The sequence below is a fragment of the Ambystoma mexicanum genome, chromosome 3q (assembly GCF_040938575.1).
Source record: "Ambystoma mexicanum isolate Mex_15411 chromosome 3q, UKY_AmexF1_1, whole genome shotgun sequence".
Taxonomy (NCBI): Eukaryota; Metazoa; Chordata; class Amphibia; order Caudata; family Ambystomatidae; genus Ambystoma; species Ambystoma mexicanum.
Window position 1 is genome coordinate 834499092 of NC_090926.1, and position 23747 is coordinate 834522838.

A 23747-nucleotide genomic window follows, 5' to 3' on the forward strand; every position below is an offset into this window, starting at 1 on the left:
GATTTACCTTTTAGTAAGCCACTGACAAAGATAAACGTAAGGATCAATTTCTAAAATGCCACAGCTCCTTGTAGCTCATGACCCTGATTAAAAGGGTGAGTAGCCCTCTTATTGTTCTAGTTCAGAGGGGTTCGGCTGACATATTGGCACCTTCAAAAGTCTTCAATGCAAGATTGAGATATGTATGCTTAGTGTGTTTTGACAATTGCTATTTAACATTTTATTATTGATTTTATTTTTATTTGGGTTAATGTTGCTTCGAGAATCAAAGATTTCTATGAATCAGGTTTTACCGCATACCTTTGTTGGTTGCAGGGAAGAATAGTCTGTACATCTTAGCATTCAACATCAACATACCATTGAGGCTTGAAGGGAAAAATCAACCTCTACAGGGAGGGAAGTGCTATGGGGAGCCAAGGAAGAGAGCCTCAGGCTAAGTCCTAGTATAGGTGACCCAAGGGTGGTATGTAGAGCTGTCAAGCAGGGGGCAGGTAGTGCAGTGGGGGGGGGTGCTGGTATTGACCGGGAGGAAGGGCCTGCAGTCCAGTAAGATTCATAAGGAATAGGCCACCGTTCACAGCAGCAGTGGGTGGGGTGATTAGGAGGGGATTGAAAGAGGTAGAGAAGAGCAGAGTTTTGAGCAGTTTCCGGAATTTAAGGAAGTCCGGCTCAAGTCTGATAGGGCAGGGAGGCGGTTCCAAACGGAGACACCAGCCTAGGAGAGAGACCTGCCCCCTACTCTCTGCTTGGAAAAGTGTTTGACAGTCAGACAATTGGAATTAGAGCAGCGTAGGGCTCTAACAGGGGAGTATTTAGGGAGAGGAAGTTGGATATAGCGTGGTGTTAGGCCCTAGAAAGGCCTTGTGGATGAATCAGAGGCTCTTGAATTTGATCCTTGAAGCCACCGGGAGCCAGTGGAGATATTTTCCGGCTGGAGAGATATGGTCCCTGGGCTTGAGGCCAAGTATAAGTCTTGTAGCCCTATTCTGGATTAGCTGGAGGGGGCGAAGGGAGGAAAGAGGGTTACTGAGAAAGAGGCTGTTGCAGTAGTCCAGCCAGGAGAGGACCAGCACTCTGCAGACATTGATCTTCTGGGGTAAGGTGAGAAAAGGAAGAATGCTTCTGAGGGGCTGAAACTGGAGGTGGTACTTGTAAGTTCCATGATGTGAGGGGTGAAGGAGAGCGCGGAGTCGAAGATGACCCTTAGATTTTTGCCTCACAGGTTGGAGGGGCTTGAAGGTCTTAAAAGGGTGGCCAGAGTGATGGAGGAAAAGAGGGCAACGTCATTGCATATGTGTTTTCTGTACTAGCAGCAAGAGTCAAAAGAAACTGTTTAAGCATTTTGTAACCACTACATTCTGCAGAGAGGATTGCGAATCACCAGCATTAAGTTAGGCCCATATCGCTGAGAGATTGGAGGCACAAGATTCAAGTTTCAGGAATGATTCTTCTAAATGCCCAATGAGAGCTAGGGCATTCTCCACAGATGAGTGAAGAGGGTGGACACGTACTTCCAAGGGCCAGCAGCAGAAAGCACTTGCTATTATATTGAGCGCAAGTGGAATGTTTGAAGATAAACCTTATTATTCACAAATTATTGTCAGAAAGCTCTCGTTGATGAAAGGTGAAATATCCAGGGATAAGATTGACAAGTTGAGGTATTGTGGGGTAGTGTGTCCTCCGTCGTGATGACAGGTGTAAAGAAAGTTGCCCTCCTAAAGAATGAGAAAGTCATGCTCAAGAGAGTTCTCCCAATGGCCCACTGGGGAGAAAAAGGCGATATTGCGCATTTTTGTATGTGGTGAAGAGGTCCACCAGTGGATGGCTCCATGTCTGAAAGATTTCTGACAAAACCAGGTTGCTGAGTTCCCACCATAGGAGAATGGAGTAGGGTGTACTGCTCATTGAGTCTGCTTCGACATGAAGCTTCCAGCCAGATGAATTGCAAGTTAGAAAAAAGCCCATTTCTAAAATTAAGGAGCAAGTTTAAAGTGGGGCAGCAGGGATTTGATGCTCCTGCTTGTTTATATAGTCATCACATTGTGACATGATGGTCATGCAAGCCAGGCAGAAATGGTGTGTGTTTATCTGTAACTTCTGGATCACTGAGATCAGAGATTGCGCACTCGCAGATGACCCATTGTTGCTTTTCATCCAGAGGACTCAGCACCGTGGTCCGAGACGTCAAAGGGTTGTGTGGATGAATGGAGGCCATAACTATAGGTTCGCAGGATATGGCCACTAGTTAGTTCCTTCAAATCAAGAGGGACTCTAGTTATAATTGGGGTTTGCTGTGTAGGTCCCAGAGATGCTGCTAAGTGAAGCTATATGGTTCCTATTTGAGCCGTACAAAAGGAACCACTGGCAAGCACAACGGCAAGGCCCACAGAAGCTTCTGCAAAAGTAAAATAGGTAATGGGACTAAGTGTCCAAAATAGCTTCAAACCTCTTTGGAACCAGGAAAGCCTTAATGACTCGGGAGTCGCACAGAAAAGCCAATAATAAAACACTCTCTGACAAGAGATAAAGTGGCAAATTTTCCAATTGTGGGACAAATCCATAGTGAAGATGAAGGAGAAAACCTTCTGTCAGGCTTACGGGACTTGTTGAGAGCAAGGAGCCTCAGATCGACCCCTGTTGCCGGTACGGATAGAGTTGAAACCCCTTCTGCTCACCGAATTGTATGCACCATGGTATCCATTAGCATGCCAATAACTTTTGCAGATTGGCTGAGCCCAAATGGGAGGACTTTGAACGGAAAATGAAGGCTGCCTATAGAGGATGGCCAAAGTTTTTGATGCAGGTGCAAAATGGCAGTGCAGAATATGCACCATGTAAATTTACTCCACTTAGGCATCTATAGGCTCTGCCCTGATGTTACCATCTAAAAAGAAAGGTTGAAAACGGAACTATCTAGGATGGTATGGAGGCCTGCTCTATCCTTCTCAACTGAGAATTGAGAGTGGACTCATTGGTCACCCTCTTCTGAGGGATTCCTCTCAATAGCATTCTGGGGCAGCCACCTGCTCACTTCTTCCTGTAAGGAGAGAGTTTTGCTGAGAGGAGAGGAATAAGGGGGTGGAGTGGTTGTAGCGCAAGTCTAAAGAATAGAGTAATCTAGGTATGTAAAGTGAGCAAGGAAGGAAATGGACACACAACCCCGAAACCAGAAGGACGAGGTGCTGCAAAAATAACTATACCTCAAGATTAAGAAAACCCAGGGAGACCTTGATTAGCATCTGCACAATCCTGTTATCCCTCATGTCTCATGCCTCACCACGTTCCACTTTTCACCCCTAGTCTTTAGCATTCAGTGCCTTTGAAATAGATCCATATGCACCTACTCCTCCCAACCAAGGGTTCCTTTTTGATCTCACTGTTTTTAGCAATTGTGCCATCGGTATCCAACAATGAGTTAATGCATACATATAAGTGCAAAGGAAACGAGGCTGGGGATAACTTTTTGCTGACTCCTCCATCTAATACAGGACTAGTAAAACCAAGACAAGCCTAGCATGTCCACAGAAGGTACTGCAACGAGAAAATAAAAATTGATTAGTTATGTCCTACGAAAATTACATTTCCCACGACAGTTTTTGTGGGAAATTTCCTTCGTTGGGATTTGTTAAAAGGGGTCAATAAATATGTTTAAAATGGCAAATCATGCAGTTTGAGGACGTTTTTAAAAAGCGTTCCTGTTCTTACAAGGATTGTACATATTACACTGAAATAAAGGCAAAGGGCAGTGAATTCAGTATCAGCCTAGTTAGAAACAGACAGTCCAGACACCATATTTAAGGCACCAAACCTCTTAGGACTCAAACACAAGATAGCTGCCTGATGGTTTCAGAGAGGAGGACATATTGCTTTATTTAATCTAGACTCAAATCCAAATGACTTTCCCGTTGTTCGCACTTGTGCACACTTACATACAATAAATACTATGAACACGAGTGTGTATTGTTAATTGATAACCCATAATAAGGAAACATTAGCGTGTAGTGTAGCTGCTGCTGATGTACAGCAATTGACATATCCTTTGGCTAATTCCTAGGAGTCTAAGGCAGCAGTGGAAGAAACGAAAGCTTTACGAAGCCGGATTCATCTGGCGGAAGCTGCCCAGAGGCAAGCGCGTGGCATGGAGATGGACTATGAGGAAGTGATCGGCCTCCTAGAGAATGAAATCTCAGACCTAAAAGCTCAGCTCGGCGATCATTCGGGTCAAAACAAGGTAAGCAAGACACCTGCCTCTCAGTTGCCATGGTAGCCCCCTTCTCGCCATGTTCCTGTTTTCATTTAAAGTAGGTCACTGTTTTGCTTGTAATGTTCAGCATGCTGACTGATGCTCAGCGAAAGGGTGCCTTGACCCTTCCCTTTACCATGTAGGAGTACACTGGTAAAAGGAAGAGACGAGAAGAAATATGGGTCATTGATCATCGTAGAAAGGCCCGTGAATTGAACACTGGTCTTCCGAGATCTGCACATTCAAACGGAATTACTGAATCACAGTCCAAAAATATGTTTTGCGTGAATCATGAGGAAACAACAAACTAAAGAAAAATTGTGTAGCCATCACATTTTATTACCTTCCGAATCTTGGGCAGGCGTTATACATTTTTTGTGTTGTTATTCATCCTTTTCCCACCTGTTGCCCCGTTCTTTGCCAAGACGCTCCGTTGCATTCATTAGTTTATTTTTCATTGCACCTTTAATCGTAAATTATGTAATCTCAACTGTTGCCTTCCTGATTTTCCCAATGCTTCCATGATTACTCCTGCCATCAGCTCCCCACCCTCCCTCCGAGCCATGACTCCTTTCTTTCCTTGCTATTCACACGCTAGTTGCATGTCCTGTTCTTTCCCTGCTCTCATTATTCTCTTTCATCAATAACTGCTGAACCCATATGCATGAATTAGTATTGGCCGACCACCAAACCCTCTCCCACAATGATAGGCTCACAACTTGTGTCAAGTGTTGGCAATAAAAGGCCGTAGGATTTTATTGTACAGATATGGGTTATGGCAATACACAATATCACATATCATAATGGTATCATACTTTTGGGCACCGGGTCCTGAGGTTACCCCCTCTGACCCGTGCCGCCTTCTTGTGTCCCACGGGTTGTTGTGGGCACCGTACAGTGCCTTGTACTTCTTTTTGTTCTTCTACCCTTTTTGTAGGGTGGGCGGGTTCTGTGGTAAAGAAGCAAAAAAGATTTGGAAGACACTGAGTAACCAGTGAACCTCCTGTTTGTTTGGGTCCCTGTTCAGGGTCCACAAACAGATTGTGTTTACTCAGAGCATGCTGCTCTTATTTCTAGGACCCAGGGAGGCCCTGCGTCTTTGTTATGTATGTTTTGGGGGCTGCTGTTGTCGCAGCCCCCTGCCGGATAGCCGACTGTCTGGCCCCCTGGTGGGGGCAGGTCTTTGAACCTGGGCCCTGCCTGACGTTTGGTTTCCTTATGGTGCTTAGCACCTTGGTGTTTGGAGGAAGGGTCTTTGTGCTGCAGAGACTGCGTGTCTCTGTAGCTGGGGGGAAGAGAGGAGCAGGCACAGGTAAGGTTGGGGCTGCCCCTCTCCCAGCTGCCGATTGTTAAGTTTTTTTTTTCTCCTGCCAAGAGTGAGTCTCTTTTCCTCACACTCTTGGACATGATTTGAGGGGTTCCTTTGACTGTTAATGTGTTTTATGGGCTATGTGACACGCCACCATAGACTCCATACCCTGGGACTGACTACTGTCTCCTAGGGCATGTAAAGTCACCATTGGCTTTACTAGTCCCAAATTATGAACAGAAACCAGTACAAACCATCATATTGTGGACGTACTGGTCGGGGCAATTCGATTGCCCCGGGGTCTGTTAGTCGAGTTTTGGCTGGTGGCAGTGGATACTACTTTTTATATTCGACCGCGAATATATCTCTATGGGATTTTCCCATTGTTCGAGGCTACCAACTTTAATTATTTAATTCTCATAGCCTCGAACATACCGCTGGTTTATTTATTTAATATTAATTCGCCGGTTGTTTTTTTTTGCCAGAACTCGATTCTAAAATGGCGTTTGTGTTCTCTTCTGTGACTCCAACCCAAGTCGAGCCCTTTGTTCCACTTTTTGGCGGGCTTCTCCACAGAAGACCTCAATAGTGGTGCCACTCGGTCTGGGTACCACAGGGGGTGTGGGAGGGGGTTTAGGCACCCTGGACTGAGTTACCTTGGTAACTCAAGTCGCACTCTTGTGTAATTGGCCCAAGTGGTGAGCCGGCCGGCTCACCACTTAGCATGTTTGATTGACAGCTAGGCTGAGTGAATGGGGGTGTGCTGCATAAAAGCAGGGCTTTTGGGACTGGAATTTTAGAAGTCGCCACAGGACCTGAAAATCCAACGAGGGAGAAGCTGAGCCGACCTGCTACGACGACACCACCGGTGGAGCCCTGCGGAACCGACTCACCACTTCCCGACGACAGAGAAGATCTCCCGGCTGGAGAGTCTTCTTCCCCTGACTGGTGGGCACAACCAGTTTACATTCTTTTCCTCGCATCCCAGGACGTCTTGTGGTCGAATTGCCCGTGCCAAGCACCCCGGCAACCGGAAAGCCACTTACCACTGGACCGCGAATAAAAGGACCGCTCCTTTTAACTGAGAACTCCGCGGCTGGTTTCTTCCCTGGCAGTGCAACGGACTCCTGTCTTCCTCCCCGACGAGATCCTCTCTTCCCCCGGACGAAGCACCGACTTGCACTCGCTGCCTGGAACAACTGTCCCCGCTGGAGTATTCTCACCACTTTAAGGTACCGTGTCCGCCAGGTCCTCCCTTTCTAAAGATTGCTACAAGGTAATAATAATCCCTTAACCTTCTGGACACGGCTGGCCGCCTTGACCATCTAACTGGTCCCTTTCTTTTGGTCCAACTCTTTCTGAACTGATTGCGAGACTTTTGGGCACTTTGAACCATGTGACCTTGGGCACATTGCGACCGGAGCCTCTTAAAGTGGGTCCGGCCTTGTTAACTTTGACTTTATGGTTTTAACCTGCCTTCTCCTCCTACTGTGTTCTTCTGAAAGTGTTGGGATCTGTTTCTATCTTTACTCTGCCTTTCTCTCCATTGTAAACCGATTAATTAGAGTGCCATCTTCGTTAAGCGCTCACCGCTGTCTGAAAATAGGTGTTGCTTTACTTAAGACTTGTCTAACTAATCGTTGAAGGGAGTGTATATCTTTTAGTGACCGTGTTTTTGAACTGCTTTATATTAGTGCCAGTGTGTTTTACTAGATGTGTTTTAAAAAAAAATAATTATATCTCTTTTACACCAAGCTCTGGTCAGTGTTTGCTTGTTCTACTGTGTTCTTTTGACCTATTGTGAATACTCTGTATACTGCCTAACTCTTCTTGAGGGAAGTCTGACTGCTCAGCCACAGCTACCAAGTGAATCTGTGTGGTACAGACTGCTACCAAGTGGGTTTACTGCCAAACACCTGTAGTCTTAAATCTTTTGCAGTGGTCCCAGAGGGAACTGCACAGGTTTCTGCCTAACACTGATGGTAACAGCAGTTACCCTGCCTCGCTTTTGGGATGCCCGTGCAGCATTGCCCATAATTGTCCTTCTGGTACCTTCATAAAATGTTACTGTTTATTTGTTTGAAGGCTATGCCAAGCCCACATGTTAGTCCCAAGTGTGTTCCTTTCTTCTTGAACTGTGCATGCCATTTTATTATTAGTCAATTTTTAAAACATAACTGATAAGGGGATGTGCTGCTTTAACTCTTCCAAAGCGTGTGTGTTTTATTCCCTATTATGTGAAGTTGGAAAGAAATTATTTTTCAGTGGGAAAAAAAGTACTTCCCATTCCCAATGGGAGTCTTTTTTTGCGAGCAAACATATATCTTATTTTAAGACTGATCTTTTTTTGTCACATATACTTTTTTGTCCTCAGTAATTCGTTGAAATTAAAAGATGCGTTTTGTTCCTCAAAGTTCCACTTCAGATGAGGCTTTTATTTTTTTAATATTTGTTTTATTGTGCTTTTGACTTATGAAATAAACCTTTCACGAATATAGTTCACATTTTATACAATAAAAAGGTATTACAGTTACGTATTCCATCGTGTTACAAAACACTACATTAGTCATTTTAAAAATCCTCAATTGTTTTCCAAAATGTTCAGTAAAAAGTCAATCAGTACCAAGATCAGTGCCACTCCATTTCCCCACATCAACCTAGACCAGAATAGTGTGTTTGAAGCATGTGGGCCAAGATGCACGAGTCTTAGATCTGCCACGCAGTGCAATGTGGAACTAGATGTTTTATGGTTTCTGTTGTGCTCTCATCATTACAGAACCTACAGTGAGTGGCTTGCAGACACTTGTCCTACTTTCCCTTGTGCTCCAAAGTGGGAAGTTGGTTGAAACGGAAACGAATGTGCACCAAATGAACCTTTGCACATGGGAATAAGTAGATATATTTGGGCAAGTCTCCTCCTCTTTTTCTTGGGAACCTAGCATATTCCTTCTACATGGAATACGCTTCTAGGACCAGTCAAACATAATCAACTTCTTTTTTGTGACTGCTGGTCTTCCGGACAACTCTTCGTCAGAAGACCCTATCGAGTTTAAAGTAGTGGCCATCCTTTTTTTTAAAGTCGATTATGGATGCAGCCGAGCCATGCAACATATTTGTACCTAGGTCTTCGTATAATGAGTTCGTAGGATGATTTAGAAATGTGGCATACTCTGCCAATTTCCTCCAAATAGCCCTCCTAGACAAGGAAATTAAGCGGAACTCATGTCGAATGACCGCATTTGGAATCAAGTAGATAAATGCAAAGTCTTCTTTGAAAACAAGCCTTATAAGGTGTAGGTAAGCAACAGCCTATATCGATAAGAAGGATGTCCAGCCCATAAAGAATCATTGGTTCGACCTTGGACAGGTAGAAACTAATGGGAGGCAGAAGAGAATACCTGCACAAATGAGTGTACATTCTCTTCATTTTAGAGAGCAAAGTTTCAAATCTGCCTCTTAGATTGGCTCTCCAGGCGACTTTTGAAGTTGTATTGGACAAATCATAGCCAGGTAACTCATTGACAAAATATTCTCCATTGAGCGACTGTGCACCTTCCAATTGTGTCTTTTAGGCTGTGTTTTTGTTGTGGCGCTTTGAAACACAATTCTGTTGTATAAGTGCCTAACAAATGGTTAATAGAATACATTTAAAAAACTTTAGTTTCCTTTTTAACCCAATCAGGGTTTTGTCAAACAGAATAAGGTTGTCTGCAAAAGCCAACCAATTTAGATTCAAGGCCCCCAGTTTTACAGGGTAGGTGACACCCTTGGCCCAAAGGCTGTGATGTCAGAGATATATAGGTTGAACAGGGAGGGGCCAAAACACAGCCCTGCTTCAGCCCAACATAGGTGGGCACCGAGTCCGATACAGCCCCCTGCGTTGTCAACCTAACCGTCAAAGCAATGCAAATATGGAGCAATGCGAGCAGTTGGACGATCTTCAGTGGAATATTCCATGAAACAAGTTTGTTCCATAACCTGTTCCTACTGACCGTGTCAAAAGCACCCGACATATCGATGGATGCCATGTAGGTAGTACCCACCGCATTTTTTCTCACTGCCACCAACACATGCAACTTCACGGTAGCATTAAACAAGGTCCCCATACCAGACCGAAAGCCCACCTAATATCGTGACTAGATAGTGAATCTCAAGATTAGCTGGTTTATGTCTCTTAATAAGACAGACGCAAAGATTTTGCTCGTAGCATCTAGTAAGGCGATAGGCCTAATGCTTCTGGGATTGCTGCTGTTCCCCTGTTTGTAAATCGGAATGATGATGGATTCCAATCACGTACGCGGAACCCTATGAGTCGCATATATCTGATGGAATAGGGTCCTTAAGAGACCAAGCAAAACCGATTGGTCCGTCATAATGACAACAAGAGCAAGGCCAGCTGGACCCGGTGCCCTTGATGCTTTCGCCTTGCCTATGGCCCACAAAATTTCACAAAATGTCATCATCCTCCCTAGAGCAGATACCAAAGTCTGCCCGAGATAGAGGAGAGACAACTTTGTTCACCAATGGGTGAGCAGTACTTAGCCCCATAATAGGATACCTAAACATGCTCAGGGATCAGGCATATCATCAAGTCCAGGGATTTGGTAATATGGCCATTAATAATCGGAGTTGCACAGTTGCATTTGACCAGTGATACCACTTGATTTTCCTTGATGTGGACTCTTATTCTTATGGATCTGATAAAGCGCTTAGGATTTTTGCAAGGATAGCTTTTTTTTGTGAGCATAGACTTTTCCCCAAGTGTTGAAGGCCAGCGAGCTCACAAAGGGTCTTTCTTATGCTTTTCTTTACCTCTGTCACTCTTCTGTCAAAAGGTGGATATGCTTCTTTGCTCCGATAAAATTACCTTTATCGTTCACAGCCTTTAAACATTGAATTAAAGTAGAGTTATTGCTGTAAACTGAAAAGCTGCCTTTAGTCACACCAGCCCTATGAGTCAAGTTCTTTAGAATGGCAGTACATGTTATACATGCCACAGGGCTTCATCTAACAGGTCTGGGTCCAAAATACCTTCAACTATCTCTCCGCAAATACCTCCCCTCTCGAGCCCTTCACTCCTCTACCTCTAACTCCCTCAGGGTCAGTTGTTTTTCAAAGAAACGATCTGGGGCAGATCTCTGTCTTCGGCCGGGGCCTCCCTTTGGAACAGCCTACCAGCCACCTTGAAACTTGAGGAGAACCATCTCTGGTTCCAGAAGCACCTCAAGACCTTCCTCTTCGCTTCTGCCTTTGCCCCTCTTCTCCCCTGCTGACCTGTTGTTCCCTCTTGCCACTGTGCACCTAGACACCCTCTGTCCTTCGGGCCCAGGTACTTGCTCACCGTGCCTCCCTCCTGCACTGCCTCCGGCCCTCCCATTCCACTGGGTTCTGTATCTGTACCCATACAGTCCCCCACTCTTCCTCTGTATTTATCGGATATACCCTATCTGACTAATCTTGCACTTGCCACTTGCTGGCTGCACTACCACTTTTTCATTGCCTGTATGTATTAATGTATTTAACTTATTCTTTTCTCTCCTCTGTTCTGCACTTTCCACTTCTCCCCCTTCCACGCACTTTTCCCCATTTTCCCTTCTCCATGCACTTGCACGTTCTTAATGTCACTGTGTCTAGTAAGATCGTTGTTTTTATTTTTTGTTCTCCCTTTGTTCCCCTCCCTTTGCTTGGTTGCGCCCTGAAACACTTGTGTACAAGCACGATATAAATAAAATATCATATCATATCATAACAGCAGGACCGCTGCTTGCTGGAAAAACCAAGGCAACACTCGGCTGAAAAGTAACTAAAGTGGTTTGTATACCGATAGAAATAGAGGCCAATAATCGCTGCTAGAAGTTGACCCAAAGGTAAGATGGCCAAACAAAGAACGTAGGGTTCTAGAAACATAAAAAGTAGTCGATCCAGAAGATTTTTCACCCTCTGTGCCGTCTGCAGACCTACGAACCAGTGCTAACCTCATTTGACAGACACTTATCAAGGTCTCACTTCGATAGATGATGGTCCCACAAAATCCATGCATTGGTGATACTATGCATGGAGGTAGAAAACCTGGTATCCCAGTCCCTGCATTTGAGTTTGTCCGCGCACCTAGAGTTGAAGTCTCCCCCCAGTATTATCGTGTGCGGATGACCCTTCTCTAGCCAGTTAGTAAGTGCAATGTCCAGAGCCACATGAAAATTAGAGAGTTTACACTATGCAAGGTTCCAGTACACCTTCACAAACATGCCATACAGATACCGATCGCTAAAAGACCATCATGTTGGACCTCAATCTCATAGTGTTTACAGTACAAATTTAGGTCCACAGCAATAGCTAGCCCACCTGATGGTCGCCCAAACACTACTCTAGATGCTTTTTTACAGTACTTGTGAAATCCTTCCAAGTCAGAAACACCCACAGCCATTGTTTCTTGCAGTAGTCCAACATGGGCACTGCCTAAGGTTCCCCTAAAATCCCAGGCGACATTTGTAAAACCACAAGTATTCCATGAAAAAACATTTAAAGGATCATGTTTAAAGACAGTTTAGATTTGTTTAACATCCTAATTGCTTCCTCCAACCAATACCAGTCTTGGATGCATGTACTGGCCGTCGGCCCCGGGTTGGATGCACCACTGCCCGTAACCCCCAATAAGCGATCTTGAAGCTGTTGGGCTTGCGGTTTCGTACTGGAGTTCTGGCTAGGGTCTACTGTCACCAGAAATGAAGAGATGGCTTGTGATTAGTGAGCTAAAACAAGTAATATCCAAGAGATCTCAACAGGTTGCGTTCGTTTCCTTACCAGCTGCGCCACAAAGTTAGGAGAAAAATAACTGACTGATCCCTCCACCCCTTATTCTGGAAATGCTACGTGCTCAATGTCGTCTGAACAGAGAACACGTACAGTGCGAATTGCCTGGAATGCTTGAAGTATTTGTCCTCTTTTCATAGGCAAATTACCGTTTTTTAAGTGGGTAATCATTTCCCACCTAATAGTTGTCCCCTGGAATTTCTCTGGTGATGCAGAGTCTGCCTAAATCAGAGGGACCGGCTCTTTGATAGTGTTGTTTATACTATGAGCCATGTCTACTGCTGATACTATGACTAATGGTAGTTGGGGACTTGCGTGGTCTTTAATTAATGTGCTGTTCTGGCTGGTCCCCTCTTGGATCAAAGTACTTCCCCCCATGTGTCCAGGAAGGTTGTAATTTTGGTGTGCCTGGTTTTCATGGCCTTCTTAGATCTAATGTTCTGCATGTCCCTTTCCATGGGACCAATCCCTGAGGTATCCTCCCCTGGATCCTGTAGTTCAGAGGCCAAGTCTGTCATTGCCCCTTCTGCGGGTAATGACTGCAGAAAGTTTAATAATGATTTCCTCTTATTGTTATTCGGGGCAGGTAGATTCTGTGTTTTCATCTTCTCAGGCAGTTTCCTTCTTTTTCGCTGCTTCCTAGGTTGCACGTACGTCATAGACTCTTTATTACGGTGAACTGAGTCTTCAACAGTTGCCGTCACTTCTATTAAGTCCTCCTCTACCCTTAAGGGGTGAGACGATAATAACGTGCCATCCATCAAAGGGCAACAGTCAAGTAGTGCTGAGGGACTGTCCAGTGGCTCACTGTAGTTTAGGGAGATGTTGTCAATTGAAATCATCTCAGCTTCAGGTACTCTGTCTAGGTGCACATCACACTGGCCCATGGGGGGAAAACCTGCAGATATTGCTGATAATGTTCTCATTGTTGTCTGTATTGTAGTTTAAGTTAGCATTGGTGTTAGTTGGCCTGTCCAATAAGAACCTAAAATTCCGGTCAACGTAACCAATTTTCAAGGAATTTTCTTGTACAATGTCTTTAATATTGTCGCACAGACGCAGTATAGATTCCAGGACTAAGTGTAGAGCAGAAACTAAAGCTAGACCCAGAGATTCCATATTAGGCAAAATGTGCCTCAACGGGTCCCGTCTAAGTTTCCATCACCCGGCCGCTCCATAGTTTGGACACAGTACAGCAGTTGTGTGAGCGGCATGGAATTAAGAGGCAAGGGGATAGATAGGGACCCAATGGGATGCAAGCGGAGACGACAAGCCGGGCACAAATATGCCACACAAATTCACACCTCTACATTTCAAGTTCCTAGAGGTAGTAAAGATTGAGTCAATGAGAAGTAGCTGTCAGCTCAGCGTGACACAACAGTGTAGACACAGTACATTCACGAGTGTGTGTTAATAACAGTTGTCGAGTAATGTCAGCGCTATAGATGTTATTTGGCCGCACTTACTGTCTTTTCCACGCAATGATGAATTGGAGCAGCACCAAGCAGAAAACAGCAATCTGTGGACTGCAGACTGTTCACTTGTCAACTCACTTCTCAGCTCACATGCACGCTCACGTTCTGTTCTCCCGTTTTTCAAAGGGCAACAAGTAAGTCAAGGCAGTAGATTTGCACCAGTACCAGTTTAAGCAGCCAACATCAGTTGAGCACAGAAATGAAGCACAGGGACCTCCTTGCAGACTTCTTGTTAGGCAAGATTTAGTGCAGTACCCTTGGGTGCACTACAGCAACCTTGATCTCCTGGCAATAGGACCCAACCTTTGGTATAAGTCTGTACTACACAGGTTGGTAGTGTGGCTGAGCAGCCCGGCTTATCTCAAGAGGGGTCAGTGTGAGCAGCAGGGTGGTGACACAGAGATTCACAATGACAAGTATCCAAATAAACTTTTAGACACAAGGGTTCTTGATTAAACAACTATTAAGTTATTTAACAGTCAGTTTGAATAAGCCTTCTCCAAAAGGGGCAATTTAATATTAACACACAAATACACTCCAAATTACACACTCTTAGTTTCTGTAAATCAGCAAGTACTCATTTGGGATGGCACACAGACACTTCCTACACCCTCAGGTGACTTAAATAGCTAGGACACTGTGGACATTGATATATCACGGGTACATTTAGATCAATACTGAGATGTGTGTCAAAGTAAAGAGGTTTTAGAATAAGACAGGAGATCACACAAATATTCTTAAGCAGCTAATTACTTTTGAATCCCCCAAAGCAAAGTAAGTTAACCCTTTCCTGGAAGGAAGGTACCAACACACAATCAGAGGAGAGACGATGCATTCAGGGAACCAGGACAGCCAATGTCAATTGGGCAAATGTCTAGGTGAGCTGAAGCAGTTCTTGCAGGTAAGTAAAAGTCTTGCACACTGTTTTAGAAGTTTTTGTAGAAAAAGTAGAATCAATGTAGGGTCACAAACTGGGAGGCTTGTGAGGGGTAGAAGATGCAAGCAACTCTACAGGAGCAACCAAGACAAGTCTCAACTGAGAACAAGTAAAGGTAAGTTCTCTTAGACTGTACAGTACCTTTGGTTAGAAGAAATTGTTCCAGCTGGCGTCTGTTCCTGAATGGCTCTGCAGATCCTTTTGTTCCTGTGCCTCAGTCGTGGGGACAAGAGGGAGCACTTCTGGGGACTCCTGTAACACACTGGACAATCGACGAAAGCAAAGGGCAAACTTCAATTCAGTGGCACTTCAGCGTTTCAGCTCCTCGTGTCTGACAGCAAATGGCAACACTGCGGTTCTCGGATACCACGTCAGACTTTCCTTGTGTCTGGGATTCAGCACTCTGTTGAGGTGGCTCAGGCTTGGTCAGTCCTGCTTCAGGGAAGTCCGGAAGATCTTCCTGGCGCTGGGCTCTGGCTTAAAAGCGATCCACTCGATTTGGTGTTCCTCTCCCTGGCACTTCGGTTCCAGCAGCAGCAGCAGTGGAAGTACAGCCAGCTTCAAGAGGATGCCCAAACGAGTTTACTTTGGAGTTAATTGGTCCCACCAACTCAAGGGGAGAAGTCGTCTTTGCAGGGATTCTCTAGTCAAGGCGAATTCGGAGCTTCAGCACAGCATCAGGGCTTCACCGGGCAAACCAACAGTCCAGGAGTTGCAGCAGGCCTCTCTTCCAAGTTCATCTTCGGTTTCCTTCGTCCAGTGGTCGACTCTGCCTTCCAAGCCAAAAAGCCTCGCCTTTTATGCAGGTTTCTCCCATTCATGCCAGCCTAGCTGTCAATCTCACAGCAGGACGGCTGTCCTTGCCGGACAGCCAGCCGCCCAATTACCTTTGGGTGCATTCCTGTAACCAAGGGGATTAAGCACAGGGAGTTTCGGGCACCTACCTCACTTCTGCCCCTGCCAGACATACTGGGGCCAGAGGCGGGCTTCACTTGTGAATCCTGCCAAAGATAAAAAGAATAAAGGGACCAAACCTGGTTTGGCACGCAGAGTAAATCTCAAGAAGGACCTTTCCAACAAGAAATGGCGAGAAAAGAGGACCAGGGTCATTTTGACAAAATGGGCACCCATGGATGCTTTACTACAGCTGTGAATGCAGCCCGCGGTAAAAACTCCAATTGTAGTTAAAAGTAAACTGCTGCCGTCAGCCATTAATTGTAGAAAGGGTAACATAAAAACATTAAATGAGAAACTAGACAAAAGGGATACTAAGATAGTGTGTGCTGGGTCTAGAAAGTTACAAATGTAAGTAAAGTCAATTTCACTTTACTGCTCTTGGAAACAGTAGTTTGTCCAAGAGAAGGTATTTAAACCTTGGTGAAATCTGTAAGACTTCCCTGTGCCACTGCACTGAAGGTGTTATTTGTCACAATGTAAAAAGATGATGACAATGGAGTTTGTTAGACTCCATAACCAAAAGAAACTCACAGGGTAATTCATAGAATTTCGCACAAAAGTGGCGCACGCGGCTGGCGCACAGTGTCCCCGTGCAATACACTGCGCCAGCCGCGTGCGATAAAATCCATTTCATTGCAAAGCGTATTCATGGATTTTAGCCTCCAAAACCAGCCGTGCCGTAGAGTGGCGCAGCGACCCTGCAGCAGCGCCAGTTACGCCCCCAAGAACGCCCTCGCGCAAGGAAAATCCATCAAAATCCCCAGTTCATCGCAAATGTCTGCGCTAACCCTGGACCAGTTCACAAGGCTGCCAAACAGCAAACGCCAAGCGGGGAACATGTATTTCAGGGGTTCGCGGGAAGTTTCACACGCGATCCCAACAGGGTACGTGTATTTCAGGGGTGCGCGTGAAGTTTCACATGCAATTCCATCAGGGCACGTGTATTTCAGGGGTGCGCGGGAAGTTCCACACACGATTGTCTAGGGTACGTGTATTTCGGGGTGCGCGTGAAGTTTCACATGCGAATCCTGCAGGGTACGTCTATTTCGGGGTGCACGGGAAGTTTCACATGCAAATTCAGCAGGGTATGTGTATTTCAGGGGTGCGCGGGAAGTTCCACACGCGATTGTCCTGGGTACGTGTATTCCGGGGAGTACTACACGTGAATTGGCCGTGTGGGTCCTCCCAGGTGTACGCTCCACAACCTTGACGGCCCCTGCAGGCAGCCCACACCACGGGGGACTACCCTGCGCCCCTGCTCATGTCCCGCAGGCAGCCCATCCACCATGGGCATGCCCCCCAGCCAAGCCACATGTCACCTTGCACTACTGATCAACAACGCATGTCTCCCAGCACCCTAACCCCCCAGCACTGTGGGGCATCTGCCAGCAGGCCCCCACTCATGTCCAACTCATGTCCCCCTGCACCTCCACCCCCCAGCAGTCAGGGGCACCCTCAACCAGGCCCCCACACATGTCTCCCAGCACCCCCACCCCCCAGCACTGTGGGGCACCTGCCAGCAGGCCCCCACTCATGTCCAACTCATGTCTCCCTGTACCCCCACCCCCCAGCAGTCAGGGGCACCCTCCACCAGGCCCCCACACATGTCTCCCAGAACCCCCACCCCGAGCAGTGCAGGGCACCCTCCACCAGGCCCCCACACATGTCTCCCAGCACCCCCACCCCCCAGCATCCAGGGGCACCCTCCACCAGGCCCCCACACATGTCTCCCAGCACCCCCACCCCCAGCATCCAGGGGCACCCTCCACCAGGCCCCCACTCATGTCCAACTCATGTCTCCCAGCACCCCCACCCCAGCATCCAGGGGCACCCTCCACCAGGCCCCCACTCATGTCCAACTCATGTCTCCCAGCACCCCCACCCCCCAGCAGTGCAGGGCACGCTCCACCAGGCCACCACTCATGTCTCCCAGCACCCCCACCCCCCAGCAGTGCAGGGAACCCTCCACCAGGCCCACACACATGTCTCCCAGCACCCCCACCCCCCAGTATCCAGGATCACCCTCCACCAGGCCCCCACTCATGTGCAACTCATGTCCCCCTGCACACCCACCCCCCAGCATTGCGGGGCACCTGCCAGCAGGCCCCCACTCATGTCCCACTTATGTCCCCCTGCATCCCCACCCCCCAGCATTGCGGGGCACCTGCCAGCAGGCCCCCACTCATGTCCCCCAGCCAACACGTCATCACAATCTAGATCCCTGGCCCTTATGGGCAGCCTCCACATGCCAAACTCCCACCCAAGTATTGCATCCACCCACTTAGAAATGCCAATTACATGATACAACCCCAATGGCAAGTATGTAAGTGAACACATGTCCCTCACATACACACAATGGGTGTCGGTGAATGTCAAAACCCATATCATGATATGCATGAAACCAATGAGATGATACTACACATTGAAGTTTGATGAAAAAAATGTATTAAAAGCAACATAAATGGAATCAAAAATAAACAAACGACAATGGGAATTAAAAACCAAAAGCAGCATGTCCGTAAAATAATGAAAAACCACAAATTATAATCCAAAGGAAAGGTGTCCAAAGTCACAGTTCAAAAAAGTAAATCCAAGGGAAAAACAAAACCGAAAACCATTGCTCCATGGGTAAATTCCAAATAAAAAAATAAAATCCAACAGTCAACTATATACAGATAAACAATCCAGGGTCCATGATCCCAACAGAAGAAATGAAACCTATCTAATAATACTACCTAATAAAAAAAATATATACATAAATGTGGTCCATTGTCCAAAAGGTCCAAAAAAAATAAAAAAGCAAAGGAAACCTAACACTAACTACATAACTATTTACAAGGGCAGCGGGCTAGTCCGACGGCTCACTGGTTGTTGTCATGGGCCAGGGCATCATCGAACTCCTGTTCAATGGCTTGGAGGCGGGCATGTTCCCTGGCCCCGAGGTCTCGCAGGGATAATGCAGTGTCCAGCTCCAACTCCCTGCGAATACCCTCGAGGCACTCAGCCCGCCTCAGCACCCTCCGCATGGAGTTCTCCGCCCTGACCATTGTGAGCCGTTCCTCCTCTGCCCGCTGCCGCTCCGCACCTATCTGCTGGCCCAACCGCTCCCACACGGAAGACACACCCATTCCAGGGTTCTCCTGCCCTCCGGCCGATGCCTGCCCCCCTGATGTTGATGGCCTCCGACGCAACTGCCTGTGCCAGCACGATGGCACCCAGGCTGATGGAATCCACCGACGCCGTCATGCACGTGCCCTGCCCGGTGATGCTGTCACATCCTCCATCTGCTGGGGCCCAGTTGCTGGTGTGTCCACCCCTGCTGGACCTCCGACTCCCGACTGTGGCAGAGATGGGATCCCCACTGAGTTGGCTGCGTTGGTCGGGGCAGGTCCACGGGGGCCCTGGTGGCATCTGGGCCGGAAGAAGGCATGGAGAACGACTGGCGCGCCTCCACAGAGGAGAGGGTCGCCAGAGTGCCCGACACATGTACGAAACCCCCGACCACGGCCGCTCCCAACTGGATGCAGGGGGGTGGGGGTGAAGGGGGACATGAGTTGGACATGAGTGGGGGCCTGGTGGAGGGTGCCCCTGACTGCTGGGGTGTGGGGGTGCAGGGAGACATGAGTGGGGGCCTGGTGGAGGGTGCCCCACAGTGCTGGGGGGTGGGGGTGCAGGGAGACATGAGTTGGACATGAGTGGGGGCCTGGTGGAGGGTGCCCCTGGATGCCTGGGGTTGGGAGTGCAGGGAGACATGAGTGGGGGCCTGGTGGAGGGTGCCCCTGGATGCTGGGGGGTGGGGGTGCTGGGAGACATGAGTGGGGGCCTGGTGGAGGGTGCCCCTGACTGCTGGGGGGTGGGGTGCAGGGAGAAATGGTTGGTCGCCTGGTGGAGGGTGCCCCACAGTGCTGGGGGGGTTGGAGTGCAGGGAGACATGAGTGGGGGCCTGGTGGAGGGTGCCCCTGGATGCTGGGGGTTGGGGGTGCTGGGAGACATGAGTGGGGGCCTGGTGGAGGGTGCCCCTGGATGCTGGGGGGTGGGGGTGCTGGGAGACATGAGTGGGGGCCTGGTGGAGGGTGCCCCTGACTGCTGGGGGGTGGGGGTGCAGGGAGACATGAGTGGGGGCCTGGTGGAGGGTGCCCCACAGTGCTGGGGGGTGGGGGTGCAGGAGACATGAGTTGGACATGAGTGGGGGCCTGGTGGAGGGTGCCCCACAGTGCTGGGGCGTGGGGGTGCAGTGAGGCATGAGTTGGGCATGAGTGGGGGCCTGGTGGAGGGTGCCCCTGACTGCTGGGGGGTGGGGGTGCAGAGAGACATGAGTTGGACGTGAGTGGGGGCCTGGTGGAGGGTGCCCCTGGATGCTGGGGGGTGGGAGTGCTGGGAGACATGAGTGGGGGCCTGGTGGATGGTGCCCCTGAATGCAGGGGGTGGGGGTGCCGGGAGACATGCGTTGGTGGGAAGTAGTGCATGGCCATGGGGGGCATGGCCATGGTCGATGTGGGACATGTGCAGGGTAGTCCCCTGTGGTGTGGGCCGCCTGCAGAGGCTGTGGAGGGTGTAGAGGGAACACCTGGGAGGACCCACACGGCCAATTCACGTGTAGTACTCCCCGGCAGCCCCGAAATACACGTAGGCTGCTAGATTTGCGTGTGGAACTTCCTGTGCACCCGAAGTACACGTACCCTGCTTGTATCGCATGTGGAACTTCACGCGCACCCCGAAATACACGTACCCTGCAAATTCACGTGTGAAACTTCCCGCGCACCTTGGAATACACGTACCCTGCTGAAATCGCATGTGAAACTTCACGCGCACCCCGAAATACACGTACCAAGGACAATTGCGTGTGGAACTTCCCGCGCACCCCGAAATACACGCACAAGCTATATTTCACACAGCGAGTGTCCGTGTTTATCGGTACCCCTTTGCACCTCATATGTCCTAGAGGGCCACAGTATGGATCATTCATCATAGCTGTATATAGGTGCTTTCTGTTTGGCGCACATTTTGGCGCACATTTATTTCATGCGCAGGGACGCTACCGCCTGCTTTCTTGTGGCGGACTTGTTTGGCCCTGTGCCCGTCTTTGCCCGTGCGCTGGTTTGCCCTATTCGATTCCATTAATACGGGTTGTAGGCGAGCGTGTGGGTGTTCCGTGCACTTGCCTCCTGTACTTCCCCGTGACGCCCATTTTTTCACGTGTTGTTCCCCATTCCGAGTGTTACGCCCCGTGTTCCACCTACTTTTGTTATGTGCGCCGCGCTATGTGCGATTTCGCTGTGGCCGTGGCGCACGCCGTTGGATGACCTGTGCGCTGGCGTGCGCCGCGCACTTTTTCAGCGCACATACAATATTTTTCTCGCGCACGGACTTCCATGAATCGATGTGCGCTGGTTTCCCTGCGATTTTCGCACTTGCACTGCGATTTTCGCTCTTTCATTGCGAATCGCACGTTTTCGCACGCTTGCGCCGAAATTTTCGGCGCACATTAATTCCATGAATCGGCCTGTCCGTTTTTAAATTACAGTAAAATAGATGAGAGAGTGGGAAAAGGTTCTCTCTCTCCAGGTGGAAAATAAAAAAGTCCTAGAGTCCAGCAAAAGTGCTTGGGGTCTCAAAGGTAGAGGGTAGTTAGCACATTTCTGAGAATTCTCCCTAACACTTCTCATTTGTCAACTCACTTCTCAGCTCAGGCTTTTATCATTCTACTTCGAAGGCTAATGCTTACTTACTTGTTCCTTCCAGTCCCATTCTAAAGTAGTCGGAACAGGGGGTTTTCAGCAATGTAAATGTGATTTCGTCAAACACAGTCTATTAAGGACTATTTTATATACCTCCCCTCTCGAGCCCTTCACTCCTCTACTTCTAACTCCCTCAGGATCAGTCGTTTTTCAAAGAAACGTGCCAGTGGTAAATCTTTCTTCAGCTGGGGCCTCCCTTTGGAACAGCCTCCCTGCCACCTTGAAACTTGAGGCGAACCATCTCCGGTTCCGAAAGCACATCAAGATCTTTCTCTTCGGCTATGCCTTTTCCACTCTTCTCCCCTGCTGATCTGTTCTCTCTTTGAGCACCGTGCACATGGCCACCCTCTGTGCTTCGGGCCCAGGTACCTGCTCACCCTGCCACCCTCCTGCACTGCCTCCGGGCCACCACTTGCACTGGGGTCTGTATCTGTACCCATACATTTGCTGTTATAACGTATTGTAATTGTCTACTTGCTGCTACATTGCTGCTATTCCACTTTTCTTACGTGCTTATCTTGATCCTTGTGCTGCTAACTCGCGTTGCATAAGTGTTTCATTTTTTGGGCCTCATCACGACTTTGGCGGTAACCCTTAAATCCGGCGGTAGCGCTATTACCACCGGATTTAAGGGTCTGCCAAAGCAGGACTTCTGCGGATTTCTCCCCAGCTTTGAGCTGGGGGGAAATCCGCCGAAAATTCACGCTATTACCACCGGCGGGAAATCCGCCGGCGGTATTAGCGCGAAATTTCCCCATTGAGCCCAATGGGGAATGGGGCATTCCTGAATGGGCTCAATGGGGAATGGGGATTGACATTACCGCCTAACTCGTGAACCGGCGCTATTAGTGCCGGGGAGTTCGGCGGTAGGGCTAATACCGCCGGCAGTAATACCACCGGTGTTACCGCCCAAGTCGTGATGAGGCCCTTTTGACTGTACTCGTATTTTAAATTACTTCTCCTAAAGTTATTGTCTTATGATCTGACTGTTTTAGATTACATTTACACCTTTCAATTGTATAAGCTCTATCTTTGTTGTTAAACACCAGTGCGATTTGAATCAGAGGAACTCCTCCTCTGCATGCACTATTCGCACCAGAAGCTACATTACCCAGAGGCAATTGTAGTTTTTGGCGCGCATTTCCCTCCAGACCAGGCGTGAACGTGCCAGGCGTGCACGGGACCAGCTAGTCTGTGTCACAGTACTTAAGAGTCTCTCCCTCTGTATTACCCATAGGTTGCTGTTATAACTTATTGTAATTGTCTACTTGATGCTACATTGCTGCTATTACACGTTTCTTACATGCTTAACTTGATCCTTGTGCTGCTAACTCATGTTGCATGCGTGTTTTAGTTTTTTGACTGTACTCTTATTTTAAACTACTTCACCTAAAGTTATTAATTGTCTTATGATCTGACTGTTTTAGATTACATTTGCGCCTTTCATCGTATAAGCCTTTTCTTTGTTGTTAAACACTAGTGCGATTTGAATCAGAGGTACCTCTGCACACACTAGTCACACCAGAAACTAGATTATCCAGAGGCAATAGAAGTTTTTGGCACGCATTTACCTCCAAACCCGGTGAGAAGGCGCCAGCGCGCACAGGACCAGCTAGTCTGTGCCAGTCCATGCGCAGCCCGGGCGGAACGGCAGCTGGTGAGTTTTCGTGTTTATTCAAGTTTGATACATGGGCATTGCAGAAATCCTCCAAGGCATTACCAGGGCTAGAGAACAATCTTGTGCTCGTAGCTCAGATTTTGAGGAAACTCTCTCTAAGGTTCGACATATCGAGCACATGGTTAGTAAATCAACTAATTCCGACCTTGATATGGGAAAGGGATTAGTCCACAGTTCACCTGTTCCTAATTCAACCTGGGCGGCAACAGTAAAATGTACACAGCCTGTAGGCCCCGACCATGCCACAACAGCTGATATCCTTCCTACTTTAAAGTCTCCTCAGAGAGTAGATGCTCCATTTAAGAAGAGTTTGCTTCCGACAAAGCTGACATTAGTATTACTGAATACTAGATCCCTTGTCAAACACCTAATTGACGTCCATGACTTAGTTCTTGAAAACAGTGTGGACATCATGTGCAGCACTGAAACCTGGCTCACCGATGCACATGGCCCCACCATTGAACCGGTGACACCTCCTGGTTACGTTTTCTTTGGGAAGCACCAGGAGGGGTTATCTGGGGGCGGTGTGGCTGTTATATGTAAATAGGAGCTTGGAATTTACCAAGCTAAAATAGAGTGTGTTGGCTGTGACCTACTGCA

General features: G+C 48.0%; 1 protein-coding gene across 1 annotated transcript in view; it reads left to right on the forward strand.

Annotated features, from left to right (window-relative positions):
- STXBP4 (syntaxin binding protein 4) overlaps positions 1–23747 on the forward strand; it is a 775907-nt gene that overhangs the window by 418302 nt on the left and 333858 nt on the right. Inside the window, exon 12 of the mRNA XM_069654926.1 lies at positions 4055–4231. Coding sequence (XP_069511027.1) covers positions 4055–4231 — 177 coding nt within the window. The remainder of the gene's footprint in view (positions 1–4054; positions 4232–23747) is intronic.